General features: G+C 42.5%; 3 protein-coding genes and 1 non-coding gene across 7 annotated transcripts; 2 read left to right on the top strand and 2 right to left on the bottom strand.

Annotated features, from left to right (window-relative positions):
• Positions 1 to 12,372: 12,372 nt before the first annotated feature.
• LOC126727586 (uncharacterized) lies at positions 12,373 to 17,286 on the top strand. Its single transcript, XM_050433366.1, has 10 exons — positions 12,373 to 12,823; positions 13,853 to 13,938; positions 14,052 to 14,118; positions 14,716 to 14,858; positions 15,753 to 15,801; positions 15,911 to 16,048; positions 16,163 to 16,243; positions 16,322 to 16,498; positions 16,573 to 16,659; positions 16,783 to 17,286. The coding sequence occupies exons 1-10, from the start codon at positions 12,506 to 12,508 to the stop codon at positions 16,843 to 16,845; spliced, it is 1,209 nt and encodes a 402-aa protein (XP_050289323.1). The 5' UTR covers positions 12,373 to 12,505; the 3' UTR covers positions 16,846 to 17,286.
• Positions 17,287 to 17,389: 103 nt separating this feature from the next.
• Positions 17,390 to 18,396, bottom strand: LOC126727587 (uncharacterized). The gene is made up of 2 exons (XM_050433383.1): positions 18,246 to 18,396; positions 17,390 to 18,108 (listed from the first exon to the last, which is right to left on the bottom strand). Exons 1-2 carry the CDS (start codon positions 18,274 to 18,276, stop codon positions 17,639 to 17,641), a joined length of 501 nt encoding a protein of 166 aa, XP_050289340.1. The 5' UTR covers positions 18,277 to 18,396; the 3' UTR covers positions 17,390 to 17,638.
• Positions 18,397 to 18,463: 67 nt separating this feature from the next.
• On the bottom strand, positions 18,464 to 18,534 carry TRNAG-GCC (transfer RNA glycine (anticodon GCC)). The gene has a single exon. It is a non-coding gene; the product is annotated as a tRNA-Gly (tRNA).
• A 101-nt stretch (positions 18,535 to 18,635) lies between these two features.
• On the top strand, positions 18,636 to 22,157 carry LOC126727589 (probable protein phosphatase 2C 1). Of its 4 annotated transcripts, XM_050433397.1 has the most exons (11): positions 18,636 to 18,861; positions 19,242 to 19,293; positions 19,615 to 19,694; positions 19,996 to 20,077; positions 20,354 to 20,424; positions 20,535 to 20,614; positions 20,722 to 20,819; positions 21,274 to 21,397; positions 21,506 to 21,588; positions 21,685 to 21,733; positions 21,850 to 22,157. In XM_050433397.1, exons 1-11 carry the CDS (start codon positions 18,701 to 18,703, stop codon positions 21,900 to 21,902), a joined length of 933 nt encoding a protein of 310 aa, XP_050289354.1. In that variant the 5' UTR covers positions 18,636 to 18,700; the 3' UTR covers positions 21,903 to 22,157. The 4 variants fall into 4 exon arrangements, 3 of the variants coding, with proteins under 3 accessions (XP_050289354.1, XP_050289363.1, XP_050289372.1); XR_007656281.1 differs by lacking the exon at positions 21,850 to 22,157 and having other exon boundaries at positions 21,511 to 21,588; positions 21,685 to 21,738; XM_050433406.1 differs by lacking the exon at positions 19,615 to 19,694 and having other exon boundaries at positions 18,782 to 18,861.
• Positions 22,158 to 23,700: the final 1,543 nt, after the last annotated feature.

The following is a 23,700-nucleotide window of genomic DNA, read 5'->3' on the forward strand; positions in this document are numbered from 1 at the left end:
TAAGGAGTCCCCATTTGGATTTTTGGATTAACTTGTACACGTGGGACATTTGTTAACAAAAACCTATATTTTTAATCACTTTTGATAACATTAATGTTAGAACAACTTGTTAAGATTGTTCCTCAAAAAAAAAAATTGTTAAGATTATAATTTTTATTGGAAAAATGTGGCAAATTATTATTGGAATAAAATTTAACATTTTCATAAATCCATAACTACCATGTCTTTTGTTATACACCCATCACACATAACATTAATTGGGCAAAAAATTGTCAAATGGTTTCTATATCAAAATTTATTGTACTGGTGTCGCTTTTAAATAAAAATAAAAACAATAATTACATTTAGAAAAAAAAAAAAAAAAAAGGTTCTAAACCAATTTGAAACTATCATTAATAGTTGTATAATATTGTAAGGGAAAAGATTTGGCTTGAAACATGTTTAGAGCATTGGGCTCCAACCACTAATAAGAAGATTAAATGACATGTGTCCTTGTTATGTGCACTCACTTAACTCAACTAACCAAATAAGTTGTGTAATATGACAGACAAACGTCATCTTCTTATTAATGGTTAAAGCCTAAGAAACATGTTTGGATTGTCAAATAGCAGAGTGTGGGGGGTAAAATCTGTCAACTGATGTTGGGCCGTAGTTCATGTACCAAGCCCAGCCACGATAAGAAGAAAAGGCATGGGCGTAGGATATCTCATCCCAACCATGATGGGCCGGGCCTGTTTAGGGGCGTCCGAGGAGGAGTACCTCCTCGGACTCGCCAAGTAAGTGCCCAATTCGCACTCCATACCTGGCGAAAGGTCACCCAATACGAAGGAATAGTGCGTGATGTTCAGGAAGGGGGGCAACCACAACTGCCGCATTAAATGCCAAGGAACTACTTTTCCAGCCGCATTAATGTGGAAGGGACAGGAACGCAGAATCATCTTGGCCAGTGCAACTCACAGAAAAGAGGAAGGATGACCTATGGGACAGGCACTCAAGTGGAGGGTCAGATGGTTGACAAGTGTAGGGTCATGATCTTAGGAAGGATGCTATATAAGAGAAGGAGATCCCCATGGAAAAGGGATCGCAAGCAGAAATAAGAAAAAGATAGAAAAAGAGAAAGGAGATAGAAGTAGAAGAAACAGCCCCAGGGACCGTTACTCCAGAAATTTGAAGGAATATCTTTACGTCCAACTGGTTGCATGGCGTGGTCATAACTATGTTTCCTCTGTCAAAGACCTAGTTCTGTAACCTACTCTCTACAAATTCATTGTTGAGGGACTTTTGGGCCAGAACCACCCGCCTGTTGGGCCTGAGCCCCAAAACCGCCCCTCTACAATTGGCGCCGTCTGTGGGGAGAACTTGTGTCTCGACAAGTGAAACAGCAAGGGATGGAAGGATCAGGTCCGTGCCAAACCGGACGTGCAGAATCTCAACGACAGGACAACTTTGTAAACCTTGAACGAGCAAAGGACCAAGATAATCAACGAGAGGGCAGTGTGAACACCTCTCACACGAGTAGAAGTCGCTCGAAAGGGAAAGATCATGCGTCCCACCAACACAACGAGCGGAAGGCTCTACAGCAAGAGATTGAGGATTTGAAGAAAAGGCTGCGTCAAGCCCAGCAAAAACGTCCTTCGCCCATTTCGGATACTAGCAATGGTGAGGATGATGAATACAGACGAAGGACGAGGACCCCTCCGAGCGAGACGTTCTCCTATGAGGAAGAGCGGCCTCACAAACGCGGTCGCAAAAGCCCACCTTACCAAGGCTTGGTCAATGACGCCATGAGCAAGGCCCTGGATCGAATCTCCCAGTCGCCATTTACCCGTAGAATAGAGCGGGTGGTGCTCCCTCGGCGATTTAATCATCCAACGTTTACCCTGTGCAATGGTCGAACTGACCCAGTGGAGCACGTCAGCCAGTTCAACCAAAGGATGGCCGTCCACTCCAGGGACGAGGCGTTAATGTGTAAAGTGTTTCCATCCAGCCTGGGGCCCCTGGCCATGAGATGGTTTGATGCCCTCCCACCAAACTCCATAGACTCCTTTAAACAGTTGACGCAGGGTTTTGGCTCCCGCTTCATCACCAGCACTAGAGCCCCTCGGCCCCTCGATTCCCTTTTATCCCTGTCCATGCGAGAAGGAGAAACGCTGAAGGCCTACTCGGACAGATATTGGGAGATGCACAACGAGGTAGAAGGAAATCACGATGACGTCGCCATCAGTGCCTTTAAAAGGGGCTTGCCGACAGAGCATGGCTTAAGAAAGTCTCTTACTGGGAAGCCAGCCACCAGCGTACGGCAACTCATGGACAGGATAGACAAGTATAAAAGGGTCGAAGAGGACCAACAAACCGGTAAGGGAAATGCGAAGTTTGTCCCACAGGAGAGAAGGGACTTCAGATCGGACCGCTTCAGTAGCAGTAATAAGCTGAGAAGAGATTATACGGAACAATCGGGATCTACAGGGGCTCAGGTAGTCCACGCTGTGTTCCCAGAGCCATTACACGAGATCAAGGAGAAAATAAAGCACGAACCCTTTTTTCAATGGCCAAATAGGATGCAGGCGACCCCTCAAAACGCAATCAGAATCTATATTGTGCGTATCACCAAGAGCCTGGTCACGTCACTGACGAATGTAGGAACCTGAAAAACTATTTGGATCGACTTGTCCGAGAAGGAAAGTTAAGGCATCTGTTGCAACGCCCTGAGCAGTCAAATGTCGATACCAGGCAAAGCGCCTTGAGGCCACCCATCGGCACGATAAATGTCATTCTTGCCGCACCTGGGAGAACCGGTTCCGGCCCGTTCAGAGTAATGTCAGTGGGTAGGTTCCCGACAGAGCCAGGCGAAAGGGGATCCAAGAGTGCTAGAGTGAGGGCCCTGCCATTAATCGGGTTCACGGAGGAGGACAAGGAGGGAACTATTCAGCCCCATGACGATGCCCTAGTCGTGACGCTAAGAATAGGAGGTTATGACGTGAAGAGGGTGTTAGTTGATCAGGGTAGCGCCGTGGAGGTGATGTACCCAGACTTGTATAAGGGGCTGAATTTAAAGCAGGAGGACCTGTCGCCATACGATGCACCCCTGCTTAGCTTTGAGGGAAAAATCGTCATCCCGAAAGGCATGATTAGGTTGCCTGTGCAAACAGACATAGAAGTAGTGGAAGTGGACTTCATCGTGGTGGACGCATACTCACCCTACACAGCTATTGTGGCACAGCCATGGCTTCATACACTAGGGGCTGTGTCGTCTACCCTGCACTAGAAAGTGAAATATCCATCAGAGGGCCGAATCAAAGAGATAGTGGGGGATCAAGGAATGGCCAGGCGATGCATGGTATCGGCAATTGCTTGACAATTAAGCAACGGGCCCTCCACTTCAGCCGGGAATACCTTATAGCAATCAAGGACCCTGGTCCTAACTACGGGTAATGAAGGACCGGCCATGGAGGTGAGTTGTGAAGAGCTGGAGAAAGTGCTCGTCGGATCAGACCCCGAGAGATTTTTCCAGATTGGCTCGGAGCTACCAGCACAGGAGAAGTCGGCACTAATTAATTTTTTGCGCCGAAATGAGGACGTATTCGCTTGGGATCCTTATGAAGCCCCTGGGGTTGACTCAGACCTAATACGCCATCACCTCAACGTTAATCCGGCTATTACCCCAAAGAAGCAGCCTCCTCGGCGCCCGTCAAGGGAGCATGCAGACGCTGTGAGGGAAGAAGTGGCAAAATTGAAAAGAGCTGGGGCTATCAAGGAAGTGTTCTACCCCGAATGGTTGGCGAACACAGTCGTGGTGAAGAAGAAGAGCGGGAAATGGCGAGTCTGTGTGGACTTCACGGACTTAAACAAGGCCTGCCCGAAGGATCCTTTCCCAATGCCGAGGATAGATCGACTGGTCGACGCAACTGTCAGGCATCCCCGAATGAGTTTCTTGTACGCTTTCCAGGGCTACCATCAAATATCCTTGGCCACGGAAGACCAGGAAAAAACTGCCGTTGTCACCCCAATTGGCAACTATCATTACAAGGTGATGCCTTTTGGCCTGAAGAATGCCGGGTCGACCTATCAAAGGATGATGACTAGGATGTTTGAACAACAGATGGGAAAAACTGTCGAGGTGTATATAGACGATATGGTAGTAAAAAGTAAATTGGTGACCGACCACATCAGGGACCTTGACGAGGTGTTTCACATTCTGAGAAGGTACAAGCTGCGACTGAACGCATCCAAGTGCTCATTTGGAGTGGGATCGGGGAAATTCCTTGGCTACATGGTAACCCACCGGGGGATCGAGGTTAACCCTGACCAAATAAGGGCCATTCATAATATGCAACCTCCTCGGAATCCCAAAGAAGTCCAGAAGCTTACCGGCATGATAGCAGCTTTGAACCGTTTCATCTCCCGCTCGGCTGACAGATGCAGACCCTTTTTCCTTCTATTGCACAAGTGGAAGGGTTTCGAGTGGACCGAGGAGTGTGATTTAGCATTCCAACAGCTCAAGGAATACCTTGCCCGACCTCCGATCATGTCGAGTCCCGAGACCGACGAGGTGCTGTATGCATACATCGCAATCGCCGATCATGCGGTTAGCCCAGTACTGATCCGAGAGGACAACGGCACGCAGCGGCCCGTGTATTACGTAAGCAAGTCGCTACAGGAGGCAGAGACCCGGTACCTCCCCCTCGAAAAGGCAATATTGGCTGTCGTGCAAGCTACAAAGAAGCTTCCCCACTATTTTCAGGCACATACAGTGGTTGTGCTAACCCAACTTCCATTGAAATCAGTCCTCCGTAGCGCCGACTACACTGAGAGAATAGCTAAATGGGGAACCATCTTGAGCGCCTTTGACATCAGATATATGCCACGCACCGCCATAAAAGGTCAAGTCCTCGCCGATCTGGTAGCTGAATTTGCGGAGCCTACCTTGGAAGGAGTGGAAGTCTCGGAATCACCAAATGACGATAGGAGATTGGTCAGCGCGATTTCTGTGCAAGAACACGATAAATGGAGAGCATACATTGATGGGGCAGCAAACCAAAAGGGCTCCGGAGTGGGGCTCGTTCTAATCTCTCCCGAAGGTATAACCTTGGAAAAGTCGTTGAGACTGGGATTCCCAGCAACGAATAACGAAACTGAGTATGAGGCACTGCTGGAGGGGATGTCCATGATCCGGAGGTTGGGTGGGAAATGCGCGAACATATTCTCGGATTCGAGACTCATAGTGGGGCAAGTAAGCGGGGAATTGGAGGCGAAAGATGAAAGAATGTAGCGGTACCTTGCCCGAGCTAAACGCCTACAAGCGCACTTCGACGACTTCCACTTAACACATATACCCAGAAGCGGGAATACCCACGCCGATTCTCTGCCAACACTGGCCACATCCTCGGCTCAGCCACTTCCGCGGGTTATTTTGGTCGAGGACCTTTGCCGCCCCACGGAAGAGGACGCTAACGGTATTCGGGTACATAACGTCGTTGAGGGACCAAGCTGGATGGATCCTCTTGTCCGATTCTTGAAGTACAATTCCTTACCGGACGACAAAGTCGAGGCCGACAAAATCAGGAGGAGGGCTCCTCGATTCTGGTTGTCTGAGGACTCCAAGCTTTACAGACGTTCTTTTTCAGGGCCATACTTGTTGTGTGTGCACCCAGGGGCTACTGAACTCATTCTGGAGGAGTTGCACGAGGGGATTTGCGGAAGCCATACGGGGGGCCGATCCCTCTCCCACAGGGCTATGACGCTGGGTTACTGGTGGCCGAGCATGCATAAGGAGGCTCTGGAATATGTGAAGAAGTGTGACCAATGCCAAAGGTTCGCTCCGAATATACATCAGCCGGGTGGGGTACTTAACCCATTGTCCAGCCCTTGGCCATTTGCACAATGGGGCCTAGACATATTAGGTCCGTTTCCCAAAGCTGCCGGGAACAAGAAGTTTCTTCTCGTCGGCACCGATTACTTTACGAAATGGGTCGAGGCTGAGGCGCTGGCAAACATTAGGGATGTTGACGTCAAGAAGTTTATCTGGAAAAACATTGTCACCCGGTTCGGTACCCCACACACCCTAATCTCGGACAATGGCCTGCAATTTGATAGCAAGGCCTTTAGGGAATATTGCAGTGAATTGGGGATTGTCAACAGGTACTCTACACCAACCTATCCGCAGAGTAACGGACAAGCAGAGGCAATTAACAAAACCATAGTGAATGGGCTGAAGAGGAGGTTGGACGACGCGAAAGGGAGGTGGGTTGAAGAGCTCGCCCATGTTTTGTGGACGTATCGCACCACGCCCCGCTGATCCACGGGAGAAACCCCCTTTTCGTTGACCTACGGGGCCGAGGCCGTCATCCCATTAGAGATAAACTTTCCCTCCCAGAGGACTGCTACATTCGACCCCATTGTTAACAACGGGCTTCTAGAAAAAAGCCTGGACATCCTTGAAGAGAGAAGGGATTGCGCGATGGTGCATCTAGCTCAGTATCAACAAAAGCTCAAGCAGGGCTATGATGCCAAGGTGAAGTCGAGACCCTTGACGCCTGGAGACCTGGTGCTGAGGAAAGTCCTGGGCAACGCGAGGAACCCTGCATGGGGAAAGCTCGGACCAAACTGGGAGGGTCCATACCGTATCACCTCTGTGGCTGGCATTGGAGCATACTATTTGGAAGACTTGGACGAACGTGTAGTGCCACGTCCGTGGAATGTAAATAACCTGAAAAGGTACTTTTATTAATGAAAAATACTTTACTTGATGTCGTTTTACTGTACAATACTTTCAGCAAGTGTTAAACAGAACCCAAGTCCTGCACGGCTCCTCGGACCACAGACTTGGGGGAAATTAACCATGCAACAATTCTCAATAAGTGTTAAACAGAACCCAAGTCCTGCATGGCTCCTCGGACCACAGACTTGGGGGAAATTAACCAGGCAACGATTCTCAATACGTGTTAAACAGAACCCAAGTCCTGCACGGCTCCTCGGACCACAGACTTGGGGGAAATTAACCACGCAACCATTCTCAATAAGTGTTAAACAGAACCCAAGTCCTGCATGGCTCCTCGGACCACAGACTTGGGGGAAATTAACCACGCAACCATTCTCAATAAGTGTTAAACAGAACCCAAGTCCTGCATGGCTCCTCGGACCACAGACTTGGGGGAAATTAACCACGCAACCATTCTCAATAAGTGTTAAACAGAACCCAAGTCCTGCATGGCTCCTCGGACCACAGACTTGGGGGAAATTAACCACGCAACAATTCTCAATAAGTGTTAAACAGAACCCAAGTCCTGCATGGCTCCACAGACTTGGGGGAAATTAACCACGCAACGATTCTCAATACGTGTTAAACAGAACCCAAGTCCTGCATGGCTCCTCGGACCACAGACTTGGGGGAAATTAACCACGCAACAATTCTCAGTAAGTGTTAAACAAAACCCAAGTCCTGCATGGCTCCTCGGACCACAGGCTTGGGGGAAATTAACCACGCAACAACTTTCAATAAGTGTTAAACAGAACCCAAGTCCTGCATGGCTCCTCGGATCACAGACTTGGGGGAAATTAACCACACAATTCTTTCAACAAGTGTTAACCATTTATGATTCTCGAAAAGCGTTAAAGGGAGCCCAAGTCCTGCGCGGATTCTTAGCCACGGACTTGGGAGAAATCAGCATTGTAATCGTTTTTGCCCAATTACAAAGTGTCGCAATTCTAACGTATTCATTCATTATTGTTTGACTTTCAGCAGTAAAAAGGCAAAACCAATATCCATTCATGATGAAAACAAAATAGAATAAAGCAGCGATATATGTAATGAAATAACTTTTGTCATATAATGTTCAAAGTAACTCAGTTCAGAAATATTAGTAAGGATCAAACAAAACGAAGTACAAAAGCGGAACAGACGAATTCCTATTCTACGTCCCTAAGGGCCCTGAGTTGGGGCAGGCTGATCATCCGCTGCTGGGTTCTCCGGGGCGATCTCCTGGGCCTGGGCAAGGATCTCGCTGATGCGAAGACTGTCCTCGGGTGACTGACCCTGCGTAGCTTGCTCCATGCCCCCAGTCTCGAGAATGAAGGAATCTGCTGGAAGAGGCTCAGTGGAGGCGACCTCACCAGGAACCTCACGTATCTCCGCAGGGAAAAAGATGTTCTCAGCTTTCCTGAGATCAGAATCTGCGGGGACGGCTGCCCGATCCATGGCCAATCCCCAGGTCGAGGTGACGTATTCCCTGCAGACGGTGGCAACTTCCTCGGTCAGTCTCTCCTTAGTATCGTGAACCCCACGTTCATAAGAAGCCGCCACAGCCTTCTCGGCAACCTCCCTGGACAAGCGAGCTTCCTCCTTGGTCCTTGCAAGCTCAGCCTTAAGCTCCGAAACCGCCTGTTGCTCCGCTGACAGTCTTTCCTCAGAGTGTCGGAGCTGCTTGCGCAGCTCTTTGGTTTGCTTTTCAGCATTCTTCAGGCCAGCCTCTGCACTCGCATTGGCCTTCTTCACCTCTTTTAGCTCATAATCCTGACGATCAAGATCTCGTTTGAGATCGCCAGCGGCCCTCTCAGCCACAGCACGGGACTGAGCCTCCCTATGCGCATCCTCACGAGCTTTCTTGGCCCACTCCTCAGCAACATAAATTTGTTGGGTGACCTGCACTCAGACGGAAATGAAGACGATACCAAGATAAGATAATAAGAAGGTACTCAACACAAAGACAAGATAGAAGATTCCACTTACCACAGCCATGTCCCTCTTCAGTGACATGAAAAGCTCTGGCTGACGAATCTTCCTGAGGCCTTCCATATCACGGGGCAAGAGAAGAGGTTGCTGCAACGCCTCAGCCATGAACGAAGCCTGCTCACGCTGGGACTCCCATAGGGTCGCATCCCAGAGGATTGGAGCGCCATCTAGCTCGATCCGAGGAGACCATGTTCGTGGTCCCCCCAGAGTGGCCGCCTCATCTCGGCTCTCAGTGGACCTGGTTCTTTTTTCTCGGGGCTCTTTCGTTTCCTTGCCCTTCTTTTTAGGCCCGGCTTTCTCACGGGCAACCTCTCCCTCCTCCGCCTCTTCTACAGGCCTTTTTCGCCTTAGGTTAGGCATAGGCTTCAGCGCCGCACCCGACGAGGGAGGGGGAGGAGGAGCGGGGGCTTTGGAGACGATATGTCCTTTCGAGATTTCCTTGGAGGTCTGCCCTTTGGACCTGTTGGATAGAAGACCCCTAAGACCAGTCCTCGGCTGGAGGTCCATTCCTTCTTCTTCTTCTGTGTCCTCGCTGATATCAGGTTGTGCGACGACCAAACCAGTACCAGGAGCCGCTGAGGCACGGTCTAAATCAGCGTCAGAGTCGGAGATCTCTACTACTCTGACCGAAGCCTCCCCTTCCTCAGTAAATTGGAACTGGTCTATCTGATCCTCTAAGGATGAATGTGAAGAGCCGGCCTCCTCCTCTGGGATAACTACTGGGGGAAAGACACGTTGGGGAGGTAACTGAATAGGAGGCAAGTCTGTATCAGCGAGGAACCCTGGTATGGACACGTCAATCCGTGCTAATCTCGGACTACCGGCCCTTATAGCTTGTCCGGCTTCTACCTGGGCTCAAGTGAGTGGAGTGTAATCCAAAATTAAAGGAGCCGACCGTAGTTGTCCGTCCTCGCTAACAAAAATCTCGGACCTCAGGAGGTAATTTAGGGCCGGGATATTGACTAGGCTCAGCCGAGGAGTTGTTCGTCCCTTGTCTGCAAAGGCCGTTAAAAGATTTATGTTAGTCCGAGGGGACATGCAACCAAACCAACAAGTTTAAAATAAAAAAAAAAAAGAGAAAAAGAAAAAGAGGGGGAGGAGCTTGAAACCAAAGTCCTCCCCACGGCATCTAGTTCTACGACACCCCACCTGGCTTTCCCGCCCTAGTCGGACAGTGAGGGCCGTCATACCATGGCCCGGAGACGATCAAATGGTCGTCCTTCAAGCCTTTGCTGGACTTCAGAAGGCAGGATATCAACCTCACTTCGTCAGTCCTAGACTTTAGATAGTATGTGTCGCCGAGCTTATGGCATTCATAAAGATGAACCACGTCGTGCCATGAGAGGCCGAGGTTCATCTGATCGTTCAGGGTTTCGACACACCCCAGGATCCGGAACAGATTAGCGGTGCATTGATGGGGGGCCAACCTATGACCAGTAGGTAATCCCTAGTTATTCTCCCCATTGGAATAGTCATTCCTCCTTCCACGAAGGCTATCATTGGAATTGCGACTTCTCCTGTTCTCCGTTTGAGCAAAATGTCCTCCAGATGACAGTACTCTAAACCTACCTCCGGTGGGATACGATACTTCGCCCTGAAGCCCGCCATACCGGCCGGAGAATCTACCATTTTCTCAAGCCTACCCATCCCCTCTAATCCTAAAGACAACTTGAAGGCAGTATGATTAATGAAGAATAATGGAGAAGAAGCACGCACTTACGGGTAAGAGGCTCGAAGGAGTCTTCAAGAGAATGGCAGCGGAAGTAAGAACGGACTGAAGGAATAAGCTCTGAGAAGTTCTGAATATTGGAAGACTCGTCAAAAGTGAGGGACGAACGCCCTCAAAGCCTGTTATACTCGGTAGAAGTTGAACAGACGCACTCGCGTCTAAGGCACGTGAAGCGCTGTCCACCGTAGATCCTGCCTCCAACCGTTGGATTGGGCGAGTGTAAAACCTCGAAAGCTGCGGTTACTTTCCCCTGAGTCATTAATTGCCCACAGCATTAATGAGGCACGTAAAGGCATGCCTTCACCCCCTACACGTGTGAAGCAGTGGTTCACCACGAGCCGTCTAGTGAGCATCAAAATCCCGCCTTTTCTCCTCGGACCCAGGAAAAGGCCGGCATTTCGAGGGGCTATTGTGGGGGGTAAAATCTGTCAACTGATGTTGGGCCGTAGTTCATGTACCAAGCCCAGCCACGATAAGAAGAAAAGGCATGGGCGTAGGATATCCCATCCCAACCATGATGGGCCGGGCCTGTTTAGGGGCGTCCGAGGAGGAGTACCTCCTCGGACTCGCTAAGTAAGTGCCCAATTCGCACTCCATACCTGGCGAAAGGTCACTCAATACGAAGGAATAGTGCGTGACGTTCAGGAAGGGGGGCAACCACAACTGCCGCATTAAATGCCAAGGAACTACTTTTCCAGCCGCATTAATGTGGAAGGGACAGGAACGTAGAATCATCTTGGCCAGTGCAACTCACAGAAAAGAGGAAGGATGACCTATGGGACAGGCACTCAAGTGGAGGGTCAGATGGTTGACAAGTGTAGGGTCATGATCTTAGGAAGGATACTATATAAGAGAAGGAGATCCCCATGGCAAAAGGATCGCAAGCAGAAATAAGAAAAAGATAGAAAAAGAGAAAGGAGGTAGAAGTAGAAGAAACAGCCCCAGGGACCGTTACTCCAGAAGTTTGAAGGAATATCTTTACGTCCAACTGGTTGCATGGCGTGGTCATAACTACGTTTCCTCTGTCAAAGACCTAGTTCTGTAACCTACTCTCTACAAATTCATTGTTGAGGGACTTTTGGGCCAGAACCACCCGCCTGTTGGGCTTGAGCCCCAAAACCGCCCCCCTACACAGAGCATTCGCATCAACTCGTGCAAAATTTTTTGTCTTCTTTTAGCATAAGAAGCTACTTTTTCTATTTTACATAGGCGAAAACATCATTTTTATCCTTACATTTTGGTAACAATTAATTTGGTTCTTGTTATTTTCAATTTGAAGTCAATTTGGTCTCTACTGTTAATTCACTAATAGAAAATGCTAACATGGCTAATGGATTACACAGTTGGCACACTTTTTGACTATATGGCTACTAAAATAATAATAAAATATTTTAATTGTTATTTTAAAAACCACATCCACATAATAAAATCCATGTCAGAACATTGAAAAAATAGAATGATTTTTAAAAGAAAAAATAAAATGAATTTAACAAAATGAAACATTGGAGAATTAGGAGTGATTTTTTTTTTTTTTAATGATTTATTCCTAGAACTATTTAGAGATTGGTATGGCAAAGTATAATTTACTTTAGAATTTGTTGACATAACGAAGGAAACGTAGGAAGTGATTGGTTTGGCAATGATGGTCCTAAAGAGATCGTTGTCATTTTCAAGAACAACCTTAATAGCTCAATCTCAAGCACTACTTGAAATCTAATTTATATTTATAAGTGAATAAAATAATTTGAAAATTAATAGGAGAATGACTCTATTTTTTAGATAATATTTTAATGAGAGTTAAAATTATAGGAAGATTTAAAAAAATAAAAAGAGAAATTCATATAAAGAAAGTTTCTTAAATAATAGTATAGATAATTACTATATTCTATGCAAGCAATGCTGTGACTAAACCCGAAAGGCAGTTGGCAGTTATCGTTGGTTTTCAAGCCCAATTCCAACGACTTTTAACTTGGTAAACTCCGCCACTCTAAAACCCCTCGGACTCTCCAAAGCATTATATCTGTCTCACACAACACACTCACTCGTACATGCACTCCCACCTCCACCGTTCTCTTATTCAGCGCACATTTTCTTCTTCGTCTTCACGCTTTGCTCTTCCACCCTTCTCAAATTCACTTTCAACAATGGCTTCCTCTTCTCTCACTCTCCCTTCCATTTCTCTCCACAAGCAGCTTCCTTTCAATGCCTCCTCCTCCAATTCCCTGCGGATTCGAAGCCTTCGACCTCGGAATCCAGACCGATCTAGGGTTTTCATGACCAGCGTCTCGGTTGGATCTCAGGCCCTCGTTAATGATTCCTTGTTCTCCGATTACAGCCCCACCTCAGCTTTCCTTTTTCCCGGCCAGGTTTGTTTTCTTAACGCTGCTTCATTCGTTTTTATTCATAGGCACAACACAAATCGCACACTCATTTATCAAAATTGAATTGATGCTTATTGGAGAACTTTTATAAGCTTAAAAATGCGAATGATTTGCTTTGAACAAAAAAAAAAAAAAAGGTTTACTTTGAAAACCAATTTTCAAATTAAGTTGTAGCTACGGGGTTTGTGCATTTTTCTATGTTCATTAGTGTAAAGAAGGTGCTGAATCATGTACTGTAGAAAGTGATTTAGGTTGTTTAGTGGAAAATAAGAGGAATTTAATTTGGGGAAAGTTATTGGTCACGGGGCGACAATTTGAAATTTAGTACTCCGGTTGCAATGCTCCGTCCTCTCAAGTGATATTGAGTCCCATTAATTAAGTTTATGGTGGGATGCGTCATTCATGTGAGAAGACGGGCTAGGGAGTATCGCTCCCAGAATATCTAACAAATTTCCCCATTTGAAAAGTTTTATATCTTGGCTTTAGGTGTTTCATAAGGTATTATTATTATTTACATATGAATCCGTTATGTTAGTGCAGAATCAATTGGTTTGATACTGTAAATTCTTGAAAATGGCCGGCCCTATGCATTCTATTAGGACAAATAATAATATGATGGTGTGGTTTCTAATTTCAGTGAGTGGTGGTTTCAACTGAACTGAGTAAAGATTGTAAAAATGTAAGGAACTATAATAAATACGCTAGGGAAAGAAATGGTGGTACGGAGGTGAAAATCTCATTAGTACAAGGGTTGGAGGAGAGGATGATGAGAAACAGAAGAAAGATGCTTTATTATATGCCAGAATTTACCACAAGAAAGCATCGTGAGACTAGTTTTTGCCTTATGCAGCTCAAGCTGAAAACTGGGGGAGCTTTACGTAGAAATAACTTATACCTCATGTAGAAGATAATGCATTAATTCATTCCAGTGTTTTTTGGAACTTTTTTCCCAGAAAAAACATCATTTTATGGTGTGCTTCATGTTTCTTTGTTGTATTACTTTTAATGTCCCAGGGTGCCCAAGCAGTTGGTATGGGAAAGGAGGCTCAAAATGTACCTGCTGCTGCGGAATTGTACAAGAAAGCAAATGACATATTAGGGTAGCATAAATTGTTTATTTATTTTGGACATTTTCACTTGGCCTAAAATGATAATTTTCTCTTCATTAATGTGAAATGGTAAATGTGTAATGTGACATTTCTATTGCGTGCAGGTTTGACCTTCTAGATATTTGCATCAATGGACCAAAAGAGAAGCTAGATTCGACTGTTATAAGCCAGGTGTTATACCTGACCACTTTTACTGGTTTCTTATCGTCTTCTATAATCTTGGCAATGGGTTGTACAATTGCAATGTATTGAAGGACAAGCTGCTCTGATATCATTTATATAATTCTGAAGAGACTCCACTTCAAATATGTGGTCTTGCAAATTTTTAATTACTTGGTTCAAGATGAATGATCTTTTAAGTACCCATAGCCTTACCAATTGACCTCTAGGCAAACAGAAATCTGTCAACAGGATCATCTGATTCTGATATGCATGTAACATTTGAGTGTATTAACTTTAAATCACCGGTTTATCACTTTTTCAAAGTTCTAAGATGTCCATATTTTATGTCCCTAATCTGCTTTACCATTTTCTTATGCACCAAGAACGTTTTCAAACTTCTACGATCTCCGTGTTTTTAATCCCTTCTCTGCTTTTCCATTTTCTTTTTATTTGCAGCAAGAACCAATTTTCATTCCAAAATACTTTGTTGTATTGTTAATGCTAATTATGCTATCATACATTGATAATAAGCTATCTTAACCATTTTGTGGTATAATATTTCCAATTGACAGTTATTGGTTAGCATCTAATTCTGTACTTCTGCAGCCAGCTATCTATGTCACAAGTCTAGCTGCAGTTGAGCTATTTCGTGTGCGTGATGGAGGTCAGCAGATTATTGATTCAGTTGATGTCACGTGTGGCCTAAGCTTGGGAGAATATACTGCTCTAGCATTTGCTGGGGCTTTTAGGTGAGTCATCCTACTCAATAAATTTTGGTGCGTCTTGTTACTTTTTTTTGTGTGAAAACAACATTGGTCTGAATGAACACACACAAATCATCCTTTCTGAGCTCCATACTGTTATATGTAGCAGCCCACCCTCCAATCAGAGCCAATTGTGTGACAAGCACATGCCAATTTATAGCCTTCTCTTGAATGTAACTCGTAAAATTCTGAAAAGTTATAAGTTTGCACCTGATTAGATAAATTGATTATAATGTTCTTGAGATCTTTGTTCCATCGCCCTAGGAAGAAGCTACCTCAAATTAAGCCATTTAGTTGTTGCCTTTCCTCGGATGCTGACTATCTTGCGGATCCCTCCATGATAAAGAAATCAGTTGAGACTGAAGAGTACAACACCGTTACTGACGATACACCAAATGGTGAAAGTTCCTCAGAAGATCCCCTGAAGCAGTTATACTGGCTTGGTACTGCTACTGTCACTCCACTGATTGAAAAGGGTTTAGGTTTACTTCGTCCTTAGCCCGGCCCTCTACTAAAGGCTGCCCTACCTTAACTGCTTGAAGCTATCTCACGAATTGGATTCGAACCAATCAAGCTACTTTCCTTTTAGTAGATCGTGAGTGGGTCTGTCATCCTCCTTATTATAGTCCTCCTAAAATCAATAGCATTTCGTCGGAATACATCCTGTCTTTTCACCTTAGTAGTCCTATGGGAGCAGATGAATCTCATCTCCAATTTATATTCAGCATATCATTTACTCCTCCGAGTAGATAGAAGGTTAATACACTGTTAGACAATTTGTAATTGATCTGTCTTTCTGATTCATTTGTCTGAAATCCTTTATGTACTTGCATTCTTGTACTAACATACCTTTCTTCTGGATTTGGTTCTATCTTTAAGCTTTGAGGATGGACTAAAGCTGGTCAAATTAAGGGGAGAAGCCATGCAGGTATCCAATCCATCTGTAACTAGCTAACAGTTGTTGCAGTTTCATCTTTCTGACAAAGAAGAGTTTGTAATATCTTCTAGTGAACTTTTTATTTTTTAAATGGCTCCAGGAAGCTGCTGATGCTGCTAAAGGTGCCATGGTCAGTATAATAGGACTGGATTCAGAAAAGGTTCAACAGTTGTGTGATGCAGCCAATCAAGAAGTTGACGAAGCTGATAAAGTTCAGATTGCAAATTACCTGTGTCCTGTAAGATTCTTTTATATTTGCCTTTGAATTTAATAAGCCTAGACAGATAGTTTCCTCTCAACTAATGTAATTTGTATTTGAATTTTTTTCACCTAATGCATTTTACTTTGGTAGGGAAATTATGCTGTATCTGGAGGTGTGAAAGGAGTGGAAGCATTAGAAGCCAAAGCAAAGTCATTCAAGGCTCGAATGACGGTACTCCTCTCTTTAATTTGGAGCACTTTCTAGGCCATCTTTCCATTAGCAATAAAAGCTTATGACCACTTTCTTCAGGTGCGCCTAGCTGTTGCTGGTGCTTTCCACACCAGTTTTATGGAACCAGCTGTCTCAAGATTGGAAGCTGCATTAGCAGCTACGGAAATCAGAACTCCAAAAATACCAGTTATATCCAATGTTGATGCACAGCCACATGCAGATCCTGACACAATTAAAAAGATATTGGCTCGTCAGGTGAGCTACTCCTCGCTTGTTTTTCCCCTTCTTGAGCTGGAAATATTAACCTGATCTTGAATTCAAAATTACAGGTGACTTCTCCTGTTCAATGGGAAACAACAGTGAAGACTCTCCTGACCAAGGGGCTGAAGAAGAGTTATGAATTGGGGCCTGGAAAGGTATAATATTCAGACTGCAAGCCTTGGGATATGCATTAAATCATGGGAACACATCTTGTCTAAATCAAAATAGTTATCTGCAAAATTGAACTTTCTCATGTTTTCCTTGTCAATTTGTATCAGGTTATAGCTGGCATTGTGAAGAGAATGGACAAAAGTGCAGTCATTGAGAATGTTGGTGCTTGAGAAGGCCATTAAAGGGTAGCTACTTCACTAGCATCCCCATCACCTTGTGAACACATCTGTAGCATTTGAAGTTTGAGCTGAGGATCCATATTCAAGTCAAACCCAGAGAAGACATTTGGAAATTCAATTTTTGGTTAGCATAGACCAGTCTTAGATTTTTCATTCCGCATTATAATGGACCGATTTGAGAGTTGTTTCAGTCAAATTGTCAATTGTTGTCCAGAGTTCCAAAATGGTTCTGTACTATCATGGTTATCTACTTGTAATGGTAGTGCATGAGAGTTAGTGGTGGCCATATTTATAGATTGCTGCATTGTATGAGATAAGATGAGTGAATAAATCATATGAGGGAGGTTGTAGTGGCAACTGCCATTTGTTTGAAATTTTTATCAGCTCGTAATAGATGGTATGAAATTTTATTTTTGATTTCCGATCACATCATGATTTCAGGTCCATTTGGTTAAGCATTTTAAAAAACGTTTTTTAAAATCCCAAATATAGTAACTCAAATGCTCATTTTAAACCCAAAACACAGGGAAACAGCTTATCCAAAACGTACCCTTCATTTTACATCAGTAGTAGACAATTTTCTGCTGCTCGTTGCTGCAGAATACAATAAGAATTTTGTTCATTATAGCAACTAACAGTATTACAGTATCCCACAGACCAATTCAACCAGCTCTAAACTTGTTATACAGAACCAGAATGAAACAAAAGCAGTTCACAGAAACATTCAACAACTTTCAATCCATCGATTCCATATAAATAATAAAAAATAAAAACCCAAAATCTCTCAGTTTTGGATTGTGCTTGATGAACTAGTCTGTGGTGGTTGCCTGAGTCTCCTCAGGCGATCAATCCACTGATCCTCAGGCACAAGGCCTACCCAATCGGGAGCAACTCCACCGAACGAAACCCCACGCATTGCTTCCATAACTCTGGTGGCATTCTCGGGCGACAGCGGCGCATTTCTTCGACTCTCGTCCTCGCTAAAAGCCCTCACAGTTGCCGAATCTGGAATCTCCCTAATTTCCTCCTCTTCATTTTCATTCTCTCCCCCTTCATCACCCTCGTCTTCTTCACGCTCTACGCCGTCGTTTATTTCAAGAGACGAAATTCCGTTCGGGAGGCGGTGAAAGCCAGCGGCGTGGTCTTCGTCTGAGCTGAGTTGATCGGAATCTTCGTCGTCGACGGCCGAGATTGGCTGGTAGTATTCCGGTGACTCATCGGGATTCGTGTCTGAATCGCTCCCGTTTCCGCTTTCTGCGAATGCAAATGCAATACACATAGATGAAAAAAATAAAAAACTAGATTTTATAATTAGGTAATAAGAAAAAAAACAAAATTGGACGTAATTATTAATGTTTAAAAATAACAGTTAAAATACAAAGTGAGAGTACCTTCTATAAAATCAGTGGAAACAGCATTCATTTTTTTGGGAGATCCAGAGCCAGAGCCAGAGGTATCGACTGACTCGATATAAAGAACCAATAAATTGGTTTTTGGTGGAGTCAAATAAAATTAATTTTGCATCTTATTATAAAAAATTCAAAAGTCAGAAAAAGTTCCTATATATATATATATATATAAAATAAATAAACAACAAAAAAGGAAACGATGCACCAGCCGGGAATCGAACCCGGGTCTGTACCGTGGCAGGGTACTATTCTACCACTAGACCACTGGTGCTTGTTGATATAGCATATCAGATAAAAGTATTTTATCGCAGATTTTGCAGCCCGAAATCGCAAATATGTCTAAACTTGTGCCACACATTCCAGCCTTGTTGTTGTAGGCACTGTTGTGTGTACTGTGGCTGAGGCTGAGAGGGTGGGAGTGGGAGTGGGAGCTGGGAATGGCGATTTCTTTAATAAGGATTTCAATTTCTCAGTGTCTTTCTGTTTCTCACCCACTCATTCATTCTCTACGTTCTTCTACCTTATCAAGCATAGATGAATCTTTGAGGAGGAAAAGGTTGCTTTCTTCTTGTGCTCCCTCCCAACTCAATCCTATTAGGTGAGCCTCTCGTCATTTCTCTATATACATATATCTCAATTCCCAACCTATTAATTGAACTTGTACTGTAAAGATTGCTTGCTCTACAAGGCTGCATAAGCTTAGAATGAGTTGCGAGTAATACTCAAAACACACTTTTTTTTCGCGTTGCAGAGTTTTTTTTCTAGCTATAGCTTTTTCACACAAACCAATTTTCAAAAAGCTGAAAAATAAGACTAAACGATCACAAGTCTTGAATGCATTCAATATGATCAATGTTTCAGCTAAATATGGTTATTGATTTATTTGGAGATGAGTATAATGCTGTATTGTAAGCCGTCTAACAGTTATTGTCAATGGCCTAACAATTTGGTTGATGATTTATTTTAATTATGTTGTAGGTCGGAGGTGTCTTTCTGTGTTGGAACTCATCTTATTCCACACCCCAACAAGGTAAGTGCACACTGCAAACCACCTTTTGTCTCCTTTATGCTCCATGCTTTCTATCGGTTTCAGTAACTCTAGAGCAACAAAATATTTTACAACTGTGAAGGTGGCAAGTTATTAATGGTGATGATAAAATGATGTTAGTTTTGACCCAATGTGAACCAATAAAAGTATACCAACTCAACTATTGTGAAAACTGTTGTGCTTGTAGCATTACTCTATCAGTTTTAGGGGGTGGAAGTTTAGTGGGAAAAAAAAAAAAAAGAGAGAAAACATGTTTTTTTTTCATGTGTCTTTTAACATTATCAAGTCTTGGTCTTTTTGAAGGTTGAGAGAGGTGGGGAGGATGCTTTCTTTGTGAGCAACTACAATGGGGGAGCTATTGCTGTTGCTGATGGTGTCTCTGGGTATGAGATAGGATTTTCTATTATTGGATGATTAAATTCAATTTTCAGTGTTTGAATTGTATTTTCCAATTGTGAACAGTAAATAAATCAGTAGACTGGTGGAGAAGTTGCATATCATTGTTCTCATTTGAAAAAAACCATATGCATATGAATAAATGACTCATAAGGAGTTGGCAAATCTGTCTAGGCTTGTGATGAATTAAGGAGTCCACACATGTTTCAGTTTTTGCTGTGTTAATTCACCAGAAATTTCTTGAATTTTGAATTTGTGATTGTTGACTTCTTATTCTATGCTTGCCAGGTGGGCTGAGCAGAATGTGGATCCTTCATTATTCCCTAAGGAATTGATGGCTAATGCTTCAAATTTAGTGGGGGATGAGGAGGTAGTGTTCTTCAATAGTAGGTTAGCAGTGATGTTTTGTGTTATTTCCAACTTGTCTTTTGCTTCAAACCAATTTTCTAGGGATGCTACACCTAACAAGACCAAGGTGATTATAAGCCTAAATTCTATGGTTTGTGGCTTGCAAATGGCATTCAGTAGGACTTTTATCAGTTAAAAGTATTTGCCAACCTAAAGCTATTATTTCTAATTGAATAGGTGTCATTCTGCTTATTCTGTTGTTAGCTAACAGGCCCAAAGCATGTTTCCTATTGAGCAGGTGAACAATGATCCTCAGATTCTATTAAGGAAAGCACATGCTGCTACCTCATCTATAGGTTCAGCTACCGTGTAAGTTAACCATTTGTTTAAGGTATCCTCCCTATAGTTGCCAACGGTGAGAGGAGAGTGCACACACTAGTTCACACTGAAGAACTTGGTTTTTCCACTTGCTTAATTAGGATTGTTGCCATGCTGGAGAGGAATGGGATTCTAAAGATTGCCAGTGTTGGGGATTGTGGCCTAAGAGTTATCCGTGAAGGTAAAACCCAAAGCTTTAGCTCAGACCAAGTCTTGAGCTATCTCTGAATTTTCTTTTCAATTCATTTTATCCTCAATGACATGGTTGTTTAATCACTCAACTTACAGGTCAAATAATTTTATCCACGTTTCCACAAGAACACTATTTTGACTGTCCGTATCAGCTGAGCTCTGAGGCGGTTGGCCAAACATACCTTGATGCAATGGTACAAGGACACAAATATCTAATATTTACATATTTAAGTAACTATGCAACTGTGTTTTTGTTCATACTAGTTACACCTGTAGAAATTTCTTCTATTTTGAAAGACAAAATGGGTCCTGATGATTATTCAACCAGTGTACAACACAGGATAACTACGCCCTCAGCCTCATGCTTAACTTCTAACAGTTCCCATTGAAAATAATTGAAGATAAAATAGGGAATAAATTCCTTTCCTCACATGAAACCAAAAATGTTGACTATTTTAGATAATGTGCATAGACGAACCAATTGTTTATGATAAATGGGTGTTACACCTACTATTTAGTTAGCCTAACGACTGAAGTCACTCTATTTTGCAACTCAATAACCAAGGTCTTTTGAACTTTGAATTGCATTTCAATAATTCATTGTCGCATGATCATCATGAATATGAGCTAACCCCTCACCAAATTTAGGTAAGCAGTGTGGAGTTGATGGAGGGAGACACAATAATAATGGGCTCGGATGGACTGTTTGATAACGTTTTTGACCATGAAATCATTTCAACAATAGCCAGATGCAGGGATGTAGTTGAAGCTGGTATATTTTTCTCTTAAAACAAATCACCTCTAGGATTAGGAAGATTTATTAGCAACTCAATCTTAGGTGCATAATTCTCTCTACAACTGAAATCGTTTTTGATGCTAGCAAAGGCATTAGCTAATCTGGCGAGCAATCACTCCATGGACTCCAACTTCGATTCCCCCTATTCATTAGAGGCCAGGTCCAAGGTAATGTCATTTTTCAGATATGACCACCTTATATAAATGCATCTCTGCAATGAAAAAGTCAAGTACATGTTTATGCTGATAATAACTCTTGTGCAGGGTTTTGACGTTCCTCTTTGGAGGAAAATTCTTGGCATGAAGCTTACAGGCACGACATTACTGTAGTTTCTACTTTCTACAACCATTAAAATTAAAATTAAAAAAGAAAAAGAAAAAATCATTTTTCCTTGATGCCATGGCTTATTGGAGTCTTCTGTTGGGCAGGTGGAAAGCTTGATGATATCACCGTGGTGGTTGGTCTGGTTGTAAGCTCGTGAAAATTTGGCTCTTAGAGTAGGTCAAAGAATTATGGTCTAGATACAAAGAACCCGTTTGAGAGGTAGCTCTCAAATATTTTAATTGGTTCTTGTTCTTGATGACTTGGGAGTAGATATGAAGGATCCTCTATAGGATAAAGGACCATGTATTTTTTGCCATTAGCCTTGAGTTGTTTGAAGGTTTATGCAAGTTCATTTTTATGTTCTCAATTAAAATATGGCAGGTAGATGTGTAATAAATATAAATTGTGAAAAGATACGTTGTGACTTGTGATCCTTCAAAAGGGGCTCATCTACCCTCTTTATTTATTAAAAAAATCATAAAAGAATAGACTCTTTAGGCTAGACCTAGCAAACAGGTCGGTTGGGTGGGTATAGGTTTGATCCAACCGAATACAGCTCAAACAAGATTAGGATAAAAAATGAGTTAGACTAAAACAAAACTAATGACCATGGTTTTAAAGATCGGACCGGCCAGTTCAACCGGTACAATTTGGAACTGGATTCAATCCAGTTATCATCAAAACCCAGAAATTGAAGAAAAAAGTAAAAAAAATTGGAAATTGCAAGTTCAACCAGAAAAACCAGGAGCCGGTGCGGTTAAACAGGTTCTTATAACTAAAGGGAAAAAAAAAAACCTAGAACCAAACTTCTTAAATTTGCATTAAAATGATATTGAGGAAAATCTTAGATCTGTTGGTGAAAATAAAATGAAAGAGATACTTATGTTGGATGAAATGAATGAGAAATCTATGCTTTTAGCCTTTGACTGAAATTAGATGTTGAAGTAGAATTTGTCTTGAGAAAGATTGAAGACTTGAGAGAGGGAAAGTTTGTGAGAGAACCATCATGTCTTGTGCCATGAGGAGGAAAGAAAATTGAAAAATGAAAAGAGTTTGAACTTTGAAAGGTTAAAACTTTGAATATGATAAGACTTTAACATGTAAAAGTACTGATTGATATAATGATAATAAGTTACTGATAATGTATGGTGCTAGATTTTGGGGGTATAAAAAAAAGAAAAAAAAGTAGATCGATGTAAAAGTGTGTGACTGGGAAGTGGGGAGGTTGGGTTGTTAAGTCACAGCATTTGGGTTTTAGCTTTTTTTTTTTTTTAATAAATAAATAGTTAAAGTTAAATTATTAAACTATTATTCATAAATATAAAATTACAAACTTAGCAAATTATACTTTGTCAAATAATTACTAACTAGAAAAAAAAAAAAGGAATATGCTAAAAAAATATCTTTATATTTTATATATTTTCATAATATAAGTTATGAAAAATTAAAATTATTTAAATATTTTAATTATATTAATTATGACATCATCGCTTCAATTATCAGTCTGACCCGGTTGGACCAGAAAATCGGTAAGCAGTTTCATTTTCGATTCTTTGTCCATATTGGTTTTTAAAACCATGCTTATGACGACCCATGTTAATGCAATATCACCTTTTTTTTTTCTTCATATACCAAAAAGAAAAGAAAAAAAGAAACTTGTACATACATTTTAAACATTTTTTTTTTCATATTTCTTGTAATATAAATAGAGGAATGTAGATTCTCAACAAACAATAAAAAAAAATAAAAAATAAAAAATACAAAGAAAAAAAGAAGAAGAAGGAAGGAATGTAGAAAACATTTAAAGGTAAAAGTTTAATAATACATAAATCATTTCGTTTATAATCTGATAATTAATTCTAAGTCTCTTAGTCCAATAATTCCACAAAATAAGAAAAATAAAAACACATGCCTGTTGTTATACACGAAAGAAAATTAAATCACATATAAAAATA

This window comes from Quercus robur, chromosome 1 (genome assembly GCF_932294415.1).
Source record: "Quercus robur chromosome 1, dhQueRobu3.1, whole genome shotgun sequence".
NCBI classification, from domain to species: domain Eukaryota; kingdom Viridiplantae; phylum Streptophyta; class Magnoliopsida; order Fagales; family Fagaceae; genus Quercus; species Quercus robur.